Raw genomic sequence first — 19042 nt, 5'->3', positions numbered from 1 at the left:
AACACATGCCTACAGTGGTGTGAAAAACTATTTGCCCCCTTCCTGATTTCTTATTCTTTTGCATGTTTGTCACACAAAATGTTTCTGATCATCAAACACATTTAACCATTAGTCAAATATAATACAAGTAAACACAAAATGCAGTTTTTAAATGATGGTTTTTATTATTTTGGCCCTGTGTGAAAAAGCAATTGCCCCCTTGTTAAAAAATAACCTAACTGTGGTGTATCACACCTGAGTTCAATTTCCGTAGCCACCCCAGGCCTGATTACTGCCACACCTGTTTCAATCAAGAAATCACTTAAATAGGAGCTGCCTGACACAGAGAAGTAGACCAAAAGCACCTCAAAAGCTAGACAGCATGCCAAGATCCAAAGAAATTCAGGAACAAATGAGAACAGAAGTAATTGAGATCCATCAGTCTGGTAAAGGTTATAAAGCCATTTCTAAAGCTTTGGGACTCCAGCGAACCACAGTGAGAGCCATTATCCACAAATGGCAAAAACATGGAACAGTGGTGAACCTTCCCAGGAGTGGCCGGCTGACCAAAATTACCCCAAGAGTGCAGAGACGACTCATCCGAGAGGTCACAAAAGACCCCAGGACAACGTCTAAAGAACTGCAGGCCTCACTTGCCTCAATTAAGGTCAGTGTTCACGACTCCACCATAAGAAAGAGACTGGGCAAAACGGCCTGCATGGCAGATTTGCAAGACGCAAACCACTGTTAAGCAAAAAGGACATTAGGGCTCGTCTCAATTTTGCTAAGAAACATCTCAATGATTGCCAAGACTTTTGGGAAAATACCTTGTGGACTGATGAGACAAAAGTTGAACATTTTGGAAGGCAAATGTCCCGTTACATCTGGTGTAAAAGGAACACAGCATTTCAGAAAAAGAACATCATACCAACAGTAAAATATGGTGGTGGTAGTGTGATGGTCTGGGGTTGTTTTGCTGCTTCGGGACCTGGAAGGCTTGCTGTGATAGATGGAACCATGAATTCTACTGTCTACCAAAAAATCCTGAAGGACAATGTCCAGCCATCTGTTCGTCAACTCAAGCTGAAGTGATCTTGGGTGCTGCAACAGGACAATGACCCAAAACACACCAGCAAATCCACCTCTGAATGGCTGAAGAAAAACAAAATGAAGACTTTGGAGTGGCCTAGTCAAAGTCCTGACCTGAATCCAATTGAGATGCTATGGGATGACCTTAAAAAGGTGGTTCATGCTAGAAAACCCTCAAATAAAGCTGAATTACAACAATTCTGCAAAGATGAGTGGGCCAAAATTCCTCCAGAGCTCTGTAAAAGACTCATTGCAAGTTATCGCAAATGCTTGATTGCAGTTATTGCTGCTAAGGGTGGCCCAACCAGTTATTAGGTTCAGGGGGCAATTACCTTTTCACACAGGGCCATGTAGGTTTGGATTTTTTTTTCTCCCTAAATAATAAAAACCATCATTTAAAAACTGCATTTTGTGTTTACTTGTGTTATATTTGACTAATGGTTAAATATGTTTGATGATCAGAAACATTTTGTGTGACAAACATGCAAAAGAATAAGAAATCAGGAAGGGGGCAAATAGTTTTTCACACCACTGTATATTATTGATTATCATTTTTTAAAAATTCTATGAAAAGGAGTAACTCTGACCCCACATATCCCATTAGCGGGAGAACCAGTGGGGTTGGATGATGCAGCAAGAACAACTTTAAGTCCTTCTGATCATTTTTGTTGTAGACACATATTGGTTTCTTCTTCATCATATGAGTGCAATTAAAAAATAAAAAACATACAGTTCAAAAATGGCCTAAGATGACTTTTTTCTGAGTCTAGCGGGCCAATACTATGGGAGAACTCCAAAAAGCTTGACATCTTGCATAACTAGACATCAAGATGGAGTTAGCGGTATATCGCTTGTGGGGGCTTTTTGAAACAGAAAAAAATGTGATTTCTAAGTATTAGTAATTCTTAAAAACATAATAATTCCAAACATATTGTGTCAGAGTCATGCTGCATCTTCTGCAGCAATTTTCAGATCTTTGTGGACAACAAAAACTAGCACCCTTTTTTATTGTCTTAAACATATATTTCTTTATCAAGGAGGTCACCAACTGTATTTTGTACTGAACTACTCTTGTGACAGGCTAAGGCTGACCTAAGACTGAAGACAAATAAAATTCTACTCAGTATGAAGCCATAATGACAGACACACATTATTATCTCCATACCTTCCAAAATCTGTTTTACTCTGTTCGGAAACAGCTGTGCTTCCACCCGTCTCATCATCAGCAACATCAGACAACTGCACACTCAATGCCCCTACAGGCTTGGATTTCACCTTTGTTTTTTGTTGAATAAAAAATAAATCAGTCTCTGCTGTTGAAATAGTTTGCTGAGTGGTTTCCATTAAATGTTTCACAATAATTTCCAGCATTGCTTTAAGTTGGACTTTCTGGACCTAAAATATAAACATGAAATAAAAAAGGTATCAAAACTCTGTTTGGTAATATAGGTTTGGGTTTATTCAATCTTTCTTTTGTCATAATAACAGAACTCTTTGTTCATGTTGTTTTACTTAGTAATATGAATTATTAACTCTGTCTAGTACATACAAGTTTAATTTATCAAAGGAAGAAAAATAACACTGTTTTCTTTATAATTCCACAACCTTTAAAATCTGAGTTTTTCATATTTTGCTGTTTCTGTATTTGAATCTGAGGGGCGGCACGGTGGCGCAGTGGTATCGCTGCTGCCTCGCAGTTAGGAGACCCGGCTTCACTTCCCGGGTCCTCCCTGCGTGGAGTTTGCATGTTCTCCCCGTGTCTGCGTGGGTTTCCTCCGGGCGCTCCGGTTTCCTCCCACAATCCAAAGACATGCAGATTAGGTGGATTGGCAATTCTAAATTGGCCCTAGTGTGTGCTTGGTGTGTGGGTGTGTGTTTGTGTGTGTCCTGCGGTAGGTTGGCACCCTGCCCAGGATTGGTTCCTGCCTTGTGCCCTGTGTTGGCTGGGATTGGCTCCAGCAGACCCCCGTGACCCTGTATTCGGGTTCAGTGGGTTAGAAAATGGATGGATGTATTTGAATCTGAAGTAGAAACCAGTTATTATTTTATTCACCTCTTCTAGGATTGTGATCTCAGCATGATCAGCAGGGGGCTTATGTGACTCAATGATCTTTAGTGTTGCCTAGGGATTTCTCCCTCTCGTATGGCTACCCACTGCCAACTAGTCTGGAGAGAGGGGCTAAACAAAAAATGTTATAATTTGCTACTAAGAAATAACTCTACTTAAATCTCTGAGTCTAATATTAACAAGTATACTTTTAGAGTAGGGCCTGGAACTCATGATCACATGCGTGTCTGGTGGCAAGGTAAACCACATAGCTTTGCTCAGACTCAGCCCAAAGAAATTGCACAGAGCTACTATATGGGTTCATTACCCATACAACAAAGGGTGAGGAAAAGTAGCAATATCAGTTAGGAGAAAGGCAAGGGAAAGACAAACCAATCTTTTGTGGCATGGTACTACTTAGCCAGAAAAGGAGCTGTGGGAGGTTAAAAATACTAGAAATAGCAAGACTCATTCCCAACACACAGCATTGGCACTAGAAGCAAACTGAAGTGTGATCTCTTTTTATTTTGGTGGTGCTTCACAGGAGGATGATTATAGACACAAGCCTCAGGCTGTGTATAGTACAGTAGGAAATTGTGTTAATGGACAATTACCCATCATTTAATTTGATTTGAGGCTGTATGTTCATAATGTGCACAGACAGATTCCAGTTCAGGGGACTCAAGACTGGATGTTTGCTGTTTTCAGATACAATGTTCTTTTTGCCCTCTATAGACTGTGATCTCTGGCATGCTCCAGAATAGTTCACAGCTGAGTATTATGCGGCTGGATTAAGAATTAGCAAGAATTACCAAATTTCAGATCATGATCCTTTCATGGAAAAACAGCTGCAGGTTTAGAGTAAGCAGCTAGCACAGTTAGGGAAGTTCAGAGTAAGCAGCTACCACACTTAGGGAGGTTCAGGTGCTTTTTCAACAGTCATGGCAGAGGCAGTTGTGAGACTGACCAACAAATCAATGTAGAGGCTGTAGTTTTGCAAATGTTGGACCATACCACAATGGTGAAGTTAGAGATAAGTCTAAGGACAAACTTGTGACTTACTGGTCAGCCTACATTCTCATCATTACCCATGGTCTTGAGATCTGGTTAGTAAAAGATTGCAAGTACAAGTAGCCAAAATGAGGTTAATGTACAAGGTGTATAGGCTCACTGTCCATGACAGACTGAGGAACTGTGTGCAATATGGCATATGCCGTCCAGACTGCTGAAAGATGTGTTTCCTGTGATTCGATATGATGTCCTAAAGATCATAACTAGTAGTCTATCCTCAGCTATAGTTCCTCATGCTTTCAAACACGCAGTTGTACATCCAATTGTGAAAAAACCTGATCTTGACCCTGCCATTCTTTCCAATCTTCGTCCAATCTCCAAACTACCTTTCTTGTCAAAAATACTAGAAAAAGTAGTTTATGAGCAATTAACTCATCACCTACAGGACCATCAGGTAATGGATCTTTTTCAGTCAGGCTTTAGGCCCCAACACAGCACATAAACCGCGCATTTACGTGTCCTAAATGACGTCCTTTTGGCATTGGACTCAGGATTCCACGTGGTTATGGTTCTTCTCGACTTATCTGCTGCTTTCGACACAATCGACCACGACATCATGATCTCCCGACTCGAATCCTGGGCTGGTGTATCTGGCTTAGCCCTCGACTGGTTCAGGTCATATTTCTGCAACAGGACTCTCAGAGTCATGCTAGACGATTTTTCATCTGAATCAGTCCCACTCCCATGTGGGGTTCCATTTTAGGGCCACTACTTTTTTCAATCTACATCCTGCCTTTAGGTGCAATTTTTAGAAAGCATGCAATTTCATATCACCTATATGCTGACGACTGCCAAATTTATTTCTCCCTCAAGCCAACTGACTCCACCAAACCTCTTCTCGACTGCCTATCTGACATTAAGGACTGGCTGGCTGTAAACTTCCTTCACCTGAACGATTCAAAAACGAGGTCATTGTTTTTAGTCCCGACTGCAAACAGGCTCCACCCCTTGGCCTCGTTTCTCTTCCCATTCCAGTAACTTCGTCTGTCTCCAATCTTGGAATCAAAATGGATACGTTCCTGAAAATGGATGCTCAAGTCAACAGCACAGTAAAATCCTGCTTTTTCCATCTAAGGCGAATCGCCAAACTCAAGCCTATTCTTTCTAACCACCTCCTGGAATCAGTAATTCATGCATTCATTACGTCCCGGCTTGACTACTCTAATTCCTGCCTTTTGGTATCAGTAAAGCCACGCTTTCTAGACTCCAACTGGCTCAAAATGCGGCTGCAAGGCTTCTAACTGGAAGTAGCAGAATCCAACACATTTCACCAATTTTGAAAACCCTTCACTGGCTGCCGGTTAGATTCAGAATCGATTTTAAGATTTTCCTCCTAACCTATAAGGCATTAAACGGTCTAGCCCCTGCCTATTTGAGTGTCTTGCTCCATTGTCACAATCCCCCTCGTGTTCTTAGATCCACAGATCAGCTGCTCCTAACCGTTCCCAAGGCACGTTTTAAAGCTCGTGGTGAAAGGGCTTTCTCCGTCTGTGCACCCAGGCTCTGGAACTCCCTGCCCTTAGTGGTTAGGCAAGCCGCTTCAGTCGCCACATTCAAATCTCGCCTAAAAACGCACTTCTTCACATTGGCTTTTAATTCTTAACCTGTTTCATTTTCCACTTGCCTTTTGCTATTTTCTCTATTTTATTTGGTCCCTTGACCTGTTTTTAGTATCTCTGTTTTAATTCTCTCTTAATGTTTATTTTTAATATTTTGCTTTTAGTCCTGCTTGTTGTAACTGTACAGCGCTTTGGTCAGTTGTAATGCTGTGTTTTTAAGCGCTCAACAAATAAATATGGTATGGTATGGTATGGTATTATCTAGGAACAGAAGTGCTGCTTCTTAAAATTTAGAGGAACCTTACAAGGTTGTTTGGGCATACAGTTAGGATGCCCACTTGGCACCTTCCACTGGAAGTACACAAGGCATGGCCCAATGGGAGAAGACCAACGGACAGACTTAAGATATGCTGGAGGAATAACATCTTGTTTGCCCTGGGATCATCTGGGTGCTTTCCAAGAAAGTCTAGAGAAAGTTGCTGAGGACAGAGGGGACTGGTCAGTCCACCAATATGTTCTGATACTGCATCCTTCACCAAAAAAAAGTGGAAAGAAAATAACGAGAATGTTTTATTCATTGATTCATAAAGCTTTTCACAAAACTCATCATCAATGGACAATGTCATTTTCCTTTATTTACAAATGAAATAGTTAAAAATAAACACCATTTAGCCCTAAATTTACTTGGATACATTAAACTATATTGAAAATGACACAACTTGTTGATGAAGCCCTACTTTATAAAAAAAAATAAGTTAATAATTTCTTTAAACAAGTCAGTTGGGATAAATTCTCTTTGTCTATGTGAGATTTCACTCTGTGGTAGAGAAGTTCAAATCAAAGTTTCAAAATTAAGAGATATGTCATTGTAAACAACAAAAAAATCTGATCTTAGACAAGCACAACAGAAATTATAAAACCATTTCAAAGGCACAAAACACAATTTAGAATCCACAGCAAAGTTGTTGTGACCAGTAGGAATAAAGCAATTTTTTAAAATAGTATTGTTTAAATATTTCCTGTCTTTAGCAAAAGGGTTTGTGAAGAAAATAAGTGACTCACAAATAAAATGAGTTCATGTAATTAATTATATTCATAGAATATGAGACACTTAAATATAAACACAGAAAAGGATTAAATTAATTTTAAGGCTCTCTATGTATTATATTGGAAGGATTCTGAATAAGACAAAATAAGGAAATAAGCTAAAAATCAAAGCACACGGAGTCTAGTATTGGCAGTAAAATATTAAGAAGTGAAGAATGGCAGAAAATCCCCAGGTGTACAATGCTTGTTGCATCACACCCAAGAAGACTCCCATCTGTTATCACTGTCAAAGTACTGAGTAAAGGGTCTGAATGCTTGTCTTGATGTGATATTTCAGTTTTTTACTTTTCATAAATTTACAAACGTGTCTAAAATCCTGTTTACATTTTGTTATGTTTGGGTATTGAGTGTTGTTTCATGAGTGAAAAATTAATTTAAAGGCTGCAACAAAACTAAATGTGGAAAAGTGAAGCGGTCTGCAAATTTTCTGAGGAAGATTAAATAAAATTACTGGTTTAATACTGTCTCTTTATTTCAGTTAAAGAAAGAATAAAGTACTAAAAATATGTTCAGAACAATGCAAAGGTACAAAGTAAATATACAGTAAATAGCCATTAGAACTTCTATACTATTCAAATTATTATAACAAAATGAAAAAACACATGCATAAAAAGGGGTAATGAATAATATTTGAAATTAGGAAGTAGAGGGCAATTCTAGAGCTATACTTTGTTATTACCCTAGTTTATATTACCTTGTTTTTCTTATACAGTGAATCCAGATGTAATATTTTGCGAAGCTCATTTCTGTTATTAATACTTAAATCAGTGCGCGGAAGTTCTTCATCCATGCACATAATAGTTTTCTTCAGTCCCTGAAAAAATAAACAGCATAGGCAAATGTTAAATAGTACCTAGTGAAGACTGATTTTATGTTAAGAGTCTCGTTTAGTCCTGTAACATAAAGTAAATACAACAGCATTGTTATATTCATAACTCCATTATGGTTCAAACACTAATATTCATGTATTCGTTCGTTCATTCATTCACTCAAACAATCAATCAGGTATTATAGTCATGTTTTGCCTGTCCAATTCTAAGGGCTCTATACAAATTAACAGTAACGTTATTAGGCTCCGATGAATCATCTGTATTATTAAATGTAAATTAGGACCATATCATGCGACAAAAGATGATAATAAAAGAAACATCGTACTTATGCATAAAATTATTAAAAATGCCGGCAGCAGCTGTTATAACATACAGTACTAGTATACTGCACAGTTTCTACCTTTCGACTGAGATATTCTCTTACTAACGATGCAGCCACTTCTTCCACAACAGCATTTCCGTTATCCATGTTAACAGCTCATCTGTAAATATTTCCTTTGTAAAAATAAAAACAAACCGAAAATCGCAGCAGTTATTCGTATTTAATTAACGGCACCATATTTCCAACGATCTGCATTTAAATTGCAAGCATACTATTATCACTTCCACCTATTCAAAACCGGCAGTAGCCAGCGGAAGTTCCGCCTTCCAGGTGCCCATTTGACGTCTTGAAAGTCAGTTAGGTGAAATTTGTTTTATTATTGGGTCTTGCACAAGTCCATCGCATTTTAACAGGGGCAGTGCTTCTGTTGCCATGGTGAAGCGTTGTCAGTCGAGTGAGTCAGACAATAATTAGTTTGCCTTTGAGAGGACGTTTAAAAGCGATACAGAAGGAATTAAAAAATAAGGCGCGATTACAATTTAATACAAACAGCATTTTAAAGCATTATTTTAGTTGGTATGATTTATACGAAATGACTCTTTTTATATCTTTCTTTCTAAATAGGGACATTTATGCAAATATACAAATACTTAAAATCATCTATCAGCACTGGGTCAGTGAAGGTAAAACGTTTCTTGCCGACTATAAATATCTGTTCGATATACGGTAGCAATGAGTCTGAAAACAAAGGAAATAAAAGAAAACTAACGTTTAAACTATATGATATAGTAGTTCGCTCCAGCCCGGAGAATTTCTGTTCGCTCATCAGAAATGCGTGCTTATTCTAAACCAATCGCACAAAATTAAGACACAAGTCTAATACACGAAACCCCTGAAAACAAATGTTGGTTCCACAATGCCCACCAGTCAAATATTAACCGTAAACCAAAACACCCAGAACAATACAACAAAGATAACAACCTGGACAAGGAACAGTGCATCTCTTTCACAATATCTCTTAGCCCATCTATTTTTACACACCAGGATCGAAAAGGGATTTGCATATTTCTCCAAAAACTAGTATAAAACAGAAATCCAGATGTGAGTGACGTCAGTTCTTTAAAAAGAACGTCCTTTTCAAGCGAAGCCAACTTACGGTCGCTAAGTCATGTAATACTTACTGGAAACCTGAGCATCCGAAGAAATCCACATGCAACAAATTTTGAAGGTGCAAGTCAATATTCAAGCATGTTGCTATAGTGTATGGCTGATATACGCATTCGGTGTTTATTGTAGTAATTATTTATTTCAGTTTATAATGGTATTCAAATACCTAATACTCAAAGTGAACATTGTTATAGGTTAATTGTCAACAGATACTGCAAAGACAACCAAAAATAACAAATATTTGCACTGACAGTCACTTTGAGTTGCAAGATGTTTTCACTGATTCTTTTTTGAAAACTTTTATTAAAACCATGCCAAAGTCATTGAAGTTTGCTGATGCCAGTTTTTAAGTCCTGCTACAAAATTTTTCATTTGATTTACAATCAAAACTTTGACACTTTATTATATTGTTTTGCCTTTGCTTAGCTAGTTTGTTAATTTATCTTTGTTGTTCTCAAGTGGAAATTTACTTTGATCCAGTCAGCAGCAGAAGGAGCACATCTCTACATACAAGGCATGCAACTTACGTCTCTTTTCCCCAGCGATGATGAGGAGCCTAACAGCCTGCGCTCTTTAGGAGCTTTATGGAATAGTGATGCCTCCAAGGAATCTACCACTAAAAATAACATTGAACAGACAGTAGTAGTTTGGATTTTGCAGTTATACAGCTGTATTGTAGTACATTCCTTAAGCATTTGATTTCTTCCTAGTATTATTCTCTATTTTCTGTGCAGTGACTGGGAAATGTGGCAGGTTTAATTTATTCTCATATAATCACTGCATTTTGTGATCAAACAAAATATTAGCATTATTGTAAAATAAGGTATAGAGAAATACTCTGAATCTAAAAAGGGTCAGAAATAAATCCATGAATGCCCAGCAGAGGTCAGCAAAATATTATAAATGCAGCAAATTCCTTTTTTTTTCTTTCTAGCTGGTAAAATAGTAATTTCATTAGTACACCAGATATAGATAACAGCTTGCAATGATAGTACAGATTTGTATTTTAATACTATTAAGTCTGTATTATTACCTATAGCAAGAAAATGGTACTGATAGATAAGTTTATGGAAACATCAGTTATGATGACAAGAATAACAGTTAAGAAAAAGAAATTAAAAAGGAAACAATGAGCACTCTGACCCAGAATATTAAAAAAATTAAAAAATATATTTTTATGTCTAATATTTAGGAGTTTACTGCATAGTTAATATAACTAAGTGTGCTTCTTAAAGTGAAATTTAAATATTCCACAAATTGCATACCAGAGCTCCTCAATTACATCCTGAAGGGCCGCAGTGACTGCAGGTTATTTGCTTTAACTAATTTCTTAATTCTGGCTTAGAGGATCTGTTCAAATATTTTTTTGAAAAAATATAGCAATATTTAATTAATACAATTGTACGTAGAATAAGCATTTATATCAGGGGTAAAATGACATTTTCCCTTTATTTTCCTCTTTATTTTTCTAACTGTTTTTGCCCATTCCCTTTTGCTCTCCTCTCTTTCTCTTGGGTGAGGGTTGAATTCTGTTTTGCTAGGCTCTGTGTCTTTTTTTTTCCTGCTTTCTTTTTTAATTTTCTAACATTTTTTCTTTTCTTCTTTTTTTTCTAGTTTGACTATGAAGTCATTTGTTGTATATGTTGACTTGATTGTATGCAATGTTATTTTATGCAATGTTATTTTCTTTAAATAAATGAAAATGAAACAAAAAAGTGTATTTACTATTAAAGGAGTGGTATTTTGGCTTAGTTTTAGTTAACTCACTTTACAGGTTTCAGTGGTTGCCTGTTTTCTTTACCAGCCATCAGTTTATTTTAAGGTGTAAATTAGAAAGGAACCACCAACTCTTCAGATAGCATGCTTCAATTTAAGCCTGTATATATGCATCATGACAAATCTATGTTAATAAAATGCTTTGAAATAAATGAGAGAGAAGGGACGGACCACAAGGGACAAATCTGACCATGAAACATTGATAATGTTCACAGAAAGTGAAAAATCCACAACTTGATAAAGATTTGTCTTAGAAAAAATAAAAGCTCTAACAAGCCATATAATTAAATCCCAAGTTGTATTATCTGTTAGGCCTCGCTTCTAATTATGAAACTGGCTGGAATGGCAAGTTGCAGCCACTGAGGCCCTCCAGGACCTTAATTGAGGAGCACTGCAGTATACTGCATTGTTCTTAGATAAACTGCCAAAATGAAGACAGCTACAGTAATACTCGGTCTGACTTTCATCTCTTATGGTGTATTTCTGCCTAGATAAATTTACTTCTATGATTCTAACTTTTTTACTCCATCACCATATTCTTTGTGCCTGTCCAACCATTTAATGCCATAAAAAGATTTAGAGGATTGTATTATGGAAAAGCCTAAATTCTAAGCTATATGCATAGCTTTTAAGATAAAAAAGAGTTTTTACTAGGCATATACAGTATGTAAGGCCCTTCTGCTTCATCACATCATTTTTTTGCAACTAGCTACATCCACATAACTTGTCTATTTATGTCTGTAATTTTGACCCAAGTATTTTAAATGAACAGGGCAGGTGCCCTTCTCACATGTAGTCCAGTTTATGGTCACAGGGTTCTGGCTGGAGCCTAATGTGAAAGCATTGATCCTAAGGCTGACACCAGTCCTATATTGTATGAGGCAGCAGTATTTCTTTTTTTTATTGAATTTATTAAAAGCATATAACATTCCATACAATCAAGTCAAACGTAACAAAACTAAAATCAAATCAACCCTCATCCATGACAAAGAGAGGAAGGCCAACAACCAGAGCAAAACTGTTAAATCTAGTAAAGAGAGAAAGGCTTTTTTCCCCCAGTATGAATGCTTACTCTGATATGTTATTGATTAAGTCCTGCCAGGTTTTAAAAAAGTTTTGAACAGATCCTTTAAGTGAGAATTTGATTTTTTTCCCATTTCAAATGATATATAACATCACTTACCCACTGACTTAAAAGAGGTGGGTTAGGATTCTTCTAGTTGAGAAAGATAAGTCTACAAGCTAATAGTGAAATAAAGACAATTACAGTTTGTTTGTCCTTCTCCAATTTAAGCCCATCTGGGAGTCCACCAAACACAGCTCTTAGTGGATTAGGAGGCATGGTGACACCAAGGCTATCTGATAAGCATTTAAAAGGTTTTGTCTAGAATGATGTTAATTTGGTACACACCCAAAACATGTGGCCCAGTGAAGCTGGAGCTCGATTGCAATGTTCACAGGTTGGATCTTGCCCTGGAAACATCTTGGATAATTTCAAACGAGATAGATGTGCAGCAGTTTTTCTAACAAAGTTAAGTGGCACACACACAAAGCCGCTTTAGACCTGGCAATTAACCAAACGCACACATACACATCTTCAGGATGTGGGAGGAAAATCAGAGAACCTAGAGAATAGACAACACAGACATATGGACACCATGCAGACCTTACATCGTCTATGACTTGGTGTGTATTTGAACATAGGATGTTGGGTTGCCAACCACAGCACTATGGTGTTTCCCCTTTGTACTGTACGTACATTTTATTTTCTTCGTTAATACGATTCAGGACTCATTTTCTTGAATGTGTCCCATTGATATTCTTTTCTCTCTAGTTGAGTCTCTAGCTTGCAATCCTGTCTATTGAAGCAGTTTAATATCTAACTAATAGAAGTATGAGCTAAATTTAATGTCTATCAAATGGCCATATGCAGTAATCTGATCTTTGTCATTCATCCATCCATTATCCAACCCACTATATCCAAACACAGGGTTATAGGGGTCTGCTGGAGCCAATCCCAGCCAATACAGGGTGCAAGGCAGGAAACAAACCCTGGGCAGGGCGCGAGCCCACACACACCCACCAAGCACAATTTAGAATCGTCAATGCACCTAACCAGCATGTCTTTGGACTGTGGGAGGAAACCGGAGTACCCGGAGGAAACCCACGCAGACACGGGGAGAACATGCAAACTCCACACAGGGAAGACCTGGGAAGCGAACCCAGGTCTCCTAACTGCGAGGCAACAGCGCTACCCACTGCGCCACTGCGCCACCGTGCCACCCTCTGTGTCATTCAGACAGGCATTTTATGATATGGTAAGTGTGTTATGTAAATGCAAATTTCATGATACAAACCGCAACCATAATGCATTGATCAAGCTGCCTCTGTGTAAACAAAAAAATTTCTTAATGATGTATGCGCACTTTAAAAAGAATTAACTCAACTACAGCCCATCAAATATTTCATGTCTGATAGAGTGTTCCTCTTCCAGATGTCTTCTAACAAGAGATACCACTGTTCATCAAATTTTGTTTGTTTGCTTCTAAGAGAGTATGGCAGTCTTAACAGGTAGGCAATCCACCATAAGGCTATGTGACATTGCACAACTTTTTCAGCAATTTTGAGTCATAGCTTTCGTTTACATAATCAGTTGGAGGTGTGCTGTTGTGAAACAACCATCTAATGTGACATACCCAATGACTAACTCCTAGAAAATAAAACAGGCTTAACATTGTCTTTACTTGCAGGGGTGGGCTTTGTGTGCATGAGAACTGACAATCAATGAATGCTCATTCGGAAGATCAATTCTTTTAATGTAGTGACGAGGAATAAGGAACACAGGTCTTTTGGATCTCACATGCAAAACAGAAGTCCCAAATGTGCTAGAAGGTCAGCACATTGTCAATAAACGTGACATGGGCTATGATCTTCAGTCATTTAAACTGACATGATGGAGCAGCAAGATCAAAGACTATGGTTCGGCAAATCTGACATACAACACGACTAGATGTCACATAGCATGACATTGGCTTAGGGTGCTTTCACACCTACAGCATTTGGTGCGCACCAATTGTGTTTGGTCCCTTGGTTCGGTTCGTTTGCGTTGATGTGAATGCAATCTCGGTACTTTGGTGCGCACCAAATCAATCGATCCGAGACCTGCCTGAAGGGGTGGTCTCGGACCTCTTTATCCGCTCAACTTTGGTACGGTTCGTCTGGTGTGAAAGCAACCAAACCAAATCTGACGAAATGGTATAGTTTAATGCACTTTGGGTATAAGAGATATGGGGTTGTGGGTAAAATTCTTTTCACTTCCTGTTGACTCCATTAAGTTTTTCAAGCTATCAACTCGTGATGAAATCAAACCGCGGAGAAACGTGAAGTGCCGAAGAAATTAAGTGCCTCATAGATACATGGTCGGATTAGCATATCCAAAAGCAACTGTCCACGACACATAAAAACAGCTGCATTTAGATAATCATTTAAGTAAAAAGTTATAGACTACCTGATTGACAAAGGAATCATTGGTACAGTTATAGACTTTATCTCGCCAAATATTAATTCTCAAAACATTGTTATAGTAGCCTAGGTAATGTCATGCAATGTCACTATGCAATTTGGAGAACTGTATAGATAATGTAGACAATATCACGTTTGAATGTGTATCATGACAAGAATTGCCATTTGTATGACAATTTCATAACAAGCCTATGCCTCTCTGTATTCACATTAAAGATGAAAAATGTGTGGCTGGGCTGTTTTGATAGGCCAACGGATTACCTGATGGATCTGCAGGAAGATCGCCGGCTAATAACAAAATGATCATTTAAGAGGAGGGCACGTCTCTTCTACCTGAAGTGGCGCGCAATGTGCCGTCAGCGAGATGAATAAACCAGGAAGCTGGTTTGGAGTCGCTGCCGCGAATCGTGTTCGAAATTAATTATCTGAAAATAATGATTTGCACGTACAATGTAGTGCGCGAAGACCAGCGCCATGAGCGCAAAGCAAAGCTGTTCCTCCATGATTATTGAAAGTGGCGCGATTTTCTGAAAATAGTCTGTTTCTGGTGCCGATGGGCTTCGCGGTCTATTTTATTTCGTTTAGATCTCGGCATATGTGAAAGCAAACCGTACCCACGTCTGTTTACTACATTGTAACATTTTTCTGACTGGTGCGGACTAAAGCAATCGAACTATAGGTGTGAAAGCACCCTAAATTGGTATATGAATAGATAATGGTGATAATTTACCAATCCTGGCTTTTTACTTCTTGGACCAATGTTTCATTAATTGGGACTGGAGAGTATCTGTTTCTTTTTCTAAAACCTAATGCATTTAAACGCACTGTGTATTGTATCTTCTTATGCTCTTGTGAAATTCTAAAAACAATATTGGTAATAAATGTTTACAAACAATTTTCCACAATGAGAAATCAAATTGCTTAGATTTTATCATCATCCCTTGACTCTAATGGCATTATTTTCAAAAGAATTTGAGAGATTAAAAAGGCATTGCAGTCATTATTTAAGAGAGCACCAGTTTTCAAAGACTAAAAAAATAGTTTTGATAATTTCTATTTCATAATGGGTTTTATTATTGTTAGCTGACCTGTAATCTTGTTGGTTCACTTACGTTTTAAATTTGTTTTATAAGGCACCTTGTAATTATGGTTGCTCTGCTACATGCTATAAAGACTGATACAGTTGATCATGCCTTTCATTATAAAATAATATTTTGTACTCACCCTGGATCTAGATCTGAGGGGGGCATACTCTTTTAGAGGCCATGGACAGTTAGAGGTGGTGGTGATGCACAGAAAAACTGGCAAAATAAACAGACATGTGAAGAGTGACAAGAGGTGTAAATATGGCACACTAAGAAAGCACTATAATGAGTGTCTCCTTGCTACTGAGGACTATCAGCCTGTGTGTGGCTGCTGGTGAGCTTTGGATGTTGACCCTGGCTTTGAGTTCGCTCTGGGAAATGGGGGAAAGTGTGGCAGTTGGGATGTCCCTAAAATTGAGTGAAGGAGGGTGTGCTGGCCGAGGGGATGAAGCAGCTTGCAGTGTGTAGCACCATAGAAGACCAAACAGCATGATGGAGGTGTCTCTGAAAAAGGTACATTTTAGGGCCACACTAGTGGTCTGGCATAAGGTAGCTGAATCCATTCCTCTGTCTCCGACACCAACTAGATCATTACAGTGTTTTCATATTTTACGTAGTTTTTATAGTGTACTCAAATATATAAGAATATACTGTAGCTCAGAAACTCAGCATTACTGACTTAAACCATAAACCAATTTTCATTGTTGTGCTATGCTAGTAAAAATTTAACTTTAACCCAGAATCATTTTAGTCCCAAAATACTTGTCCCCAATCTTTCCACTCCTTTGGCTTTTCCTCTTTTAATTAAGTAAACAAGCCAATAGAAAAATAAAATGCATTTGCGTCTACAGTCTTTTATAGGGGATCCTTTAAAATTTTCGAATGACAAATATCAGATGATAGGCCTGAGTTTGGTCAAACTTTAAAGGATTGCAATATAGTCTAGGAGAGTTGGAACACAAAGCTTTGAATACCAGGGAACTAACCTTGGGCTGGAGATCACTCATCGTACACTGTCGTAGTGACTGTACTGCAAAGTCATCAGACAGCCATCTAGTGTTACTGGCCATTTTCAGCTTAATCTGGAGAATGTTCAGAATACTTTCCCCATTCTCTGTGGCAGCACGATGGCGCAGTGGTAGTGTTGCTGCCTCGCAGTTAGGAGACCCGGGTTTGCTTCCCGGGTCCTCCCTGCGTGGAGTTTGCACGTTCTCCCCGTTTCTGCGTGGGTTTCCTCCCACAGTCCAAAGACATGCAGGTTAGATGGATTGGTGATTCTAAATTGGCCCTAGTGTGTGCTTGGTGTGTCCTGTGGTGAGTTGGCACCCTGCCCAGGATTGGTTCCTGCCCTGTGTTGGCTGGGATTGGCTCCAGCAGACCCCTGTATTCGGATTCAGCAGGTTAGAAAATGGATGGATGTTCATAATATTTTGAATTTCCGTTAAACCAGCCTTCCTAACTGAAGAATTTTGGAAGAAATAGAATAGCTGCCTTAAGATGTTCAGTTTTGGTAAATAAGGTACAGCAGCTGCTGCTTGGGCACTTGAAAGGGCCAACCTGCGGTTTACACAGTGGAAGTTGACCAAGAGTCCAGATGTTTTATTTCTAAGCAGTTTTGCCACACCTTTCTGTTTCCCAATCATGACAGCCGCTCCATCTGACCCTAGTCCAACCAGATTGGCAGTTTTCAAGCCTAGAGTGTCCATAGTCTCTCTCAGTGTGTTGATTATAGTCTCCGCTTTGCCCTCAATCATATTGCGGGTTGATACAAAACTAATTCTGACCTCTTTAGTGACCTGGCTAACATATTTAATTTAAATAATTAATTGTTTTACATCTGAGATATCTGTGGTTTCATCACACAGAGTACTGAAACACTTTTCTGTGTGTATATTTTTTAGTATGTTAAATTTTATTTCTGATGCTAAGACATCCAACAGCTCTTGCATTATTCTTTCAGAGGTGTAATGTGCATTTTTACCAATATTGAGATGTTGTAAAAAGGAACAACCTATTTCTTTACAGTGTTCCAACAGCTTTTCAAACAACATTGTATGTGGCAGCTCATTTTTGCCAAACAATGCATGATTCTTAAAGCTCCCACAAAGGCATCTCTGTGTAAGTTATTTAACACAGATACAGATCTTTCAATTTGACCAATTCCAGTTTGCTCTAGTACACGCTTTCCTAAAAGATCAGCAGAAGACTCAATGTGCGTTTTACCTTTTTCATGGTCCAGCAAGCATTCTTTTCGAATTCTTGTGTATGGCACGTTTATCCAAAGTAACCCCCCCTGTCAAGATTAAAGTGGAAATGTCGAGAATAAAGTCAACATCTCAACTTTATTCTTGACATATACAGTGGTGTGAAAAACTATTTGCCCCCTTCCTGATTTCTTATTCTTTTGCATGTTTGTCACACAAAATGTTTCTGATCATCAAACACATTTAACCATTACTCAAATATAACACAAGTAAACACAAAATGCAGTTTTTAAATGATGGTTTTTATTATTTAGGGAGAAAAAAAAATCCAAACCTATATGGCCCTGTGTGAAAAAGTAATTGCCCCTGAACCTAATAACTGGTTGGGCCACCCTTAGCAGCAATAACTGCAATCAAGCGTTTGCGATAACTTGCAATGAGTCTTTTACAGCGCTCTGGAGGAATTTTGGCCCACTCATCTTTGCAGAATTGCTGTAATTCAGCTTTATTTGAGGGTTTTCTAGCATGAACCGCCTTTTTAAGGTCATGCCATAGCATCTCAATTGGATTCAGATCAGGACTTTGACCAGGCCACTCCAAAGTCTTCATTTTGTTTTTCTTCAGCCATTCAGAGGTGGATTTGCTGGTGTGTTTTGGGTCATTGTCCTGTTGCAGCACCCAAGATCGCTTCAGCTTGAGTTGACGAACAGATAGCCAGACATTCTCCTTCAGGAGTTTTTGGTAGACAGTAGAATTCATGGTTCCATCTATCACAGCAAGCCTTCCAGGTCCTGAAGCAGCAAAACAACCCCAGACCATCACACTACCACCACCATATTTTACTGTTGGTATGATGTTCTTTTCTGAAATGCTGTGTTCCTTTTACGCCAGATGTAACGGGACATTTGCTTTCCAAAAAGTTCAACTTTTGTCTTATCAGTCCACAATGTATTTTCCCAAAAATCTTGGCAATCATTGAGATGTTTCTTAGCAAAATTGAGACGAGCCCTAAAGTTCTTTTTGCTTAACAGTGGTTTGCGTCTTGGAAATCTGCCATGTAGGCCGTTTTTGCCCAGTCTCTTTCTTATGGTGGAGTCGTGAACACTGACCTTAATTGAGGCAAGTGAGGCCTGCAGTTCTTTAGACGTTGTCCTGGGGTCTTTGTGATCTCTCGGATGAGTCGCCTCTGCGCTCTTGGGGTAATTTTGGTCGGCCGGCCACTCCTGGGAAGGTTCACCTTTGTTCCATGTTTTTGCCATTTGTGGATAATGGCTCTCACTGTGG

At 38.5% G+C, this 19042-nt stretch overlaps 1 protein-coding gene across 1 annotated transcript in view; it reads right to left on the bottom strand.

Annotated features, from left to right (window-relative positions):
* mindy4 (MINDY lysine 48 deubiquitinase 4) overlaps nucleotides 1–8273 on the bottom strand; it is a 66080-nt gene extending 57807 nt beyond the window's left edge. The window contains exons 1-3 of the mRNA XM_039753671.1: nucleotides 8083–8273; nucleotides 7547–7666; nucleotides 2234–2463 (exon numbers count right to left, since the gene is read on the bottom strand). Of these exons, the coding sequence (XP_039609605.1) occupies nucleotides 2234–2463; nucleotides 7547–7666; nucleotides 8083–8151 (419 nt within the window). The 5' untranslated portion in view covers nucleotides 8152–8273. The remainder of the gene's footprint in view (nucleotides 1–2233; nucleotides 2464–7546; nucleotides 7667–8082) is intronic.
* Nucleotides 8274–19042: the final 10769 nt, after the last annotated feature.

This window comes from Polypterus senegalus, chromosome 5 (genome assembly GCF_016835505.1).
Source record: "Polypterus senegalus isolate Bchr_013 chromosome 5, ASM1683550v1, whole genome shotgun sequence".
Taxonomy (NCBI): domain Eukaryota; kingdom Metazoa; phylum Chordata; class Cladistia; order Polypteriformes; family Polypteridae; genus Polypterus; species Polypterus senegalus.
The sequence above is the reverse complement of the archived record's forward strand: the minus strand, read 5'-3'. Positions and strand labels throughout refer to the sequence as shown.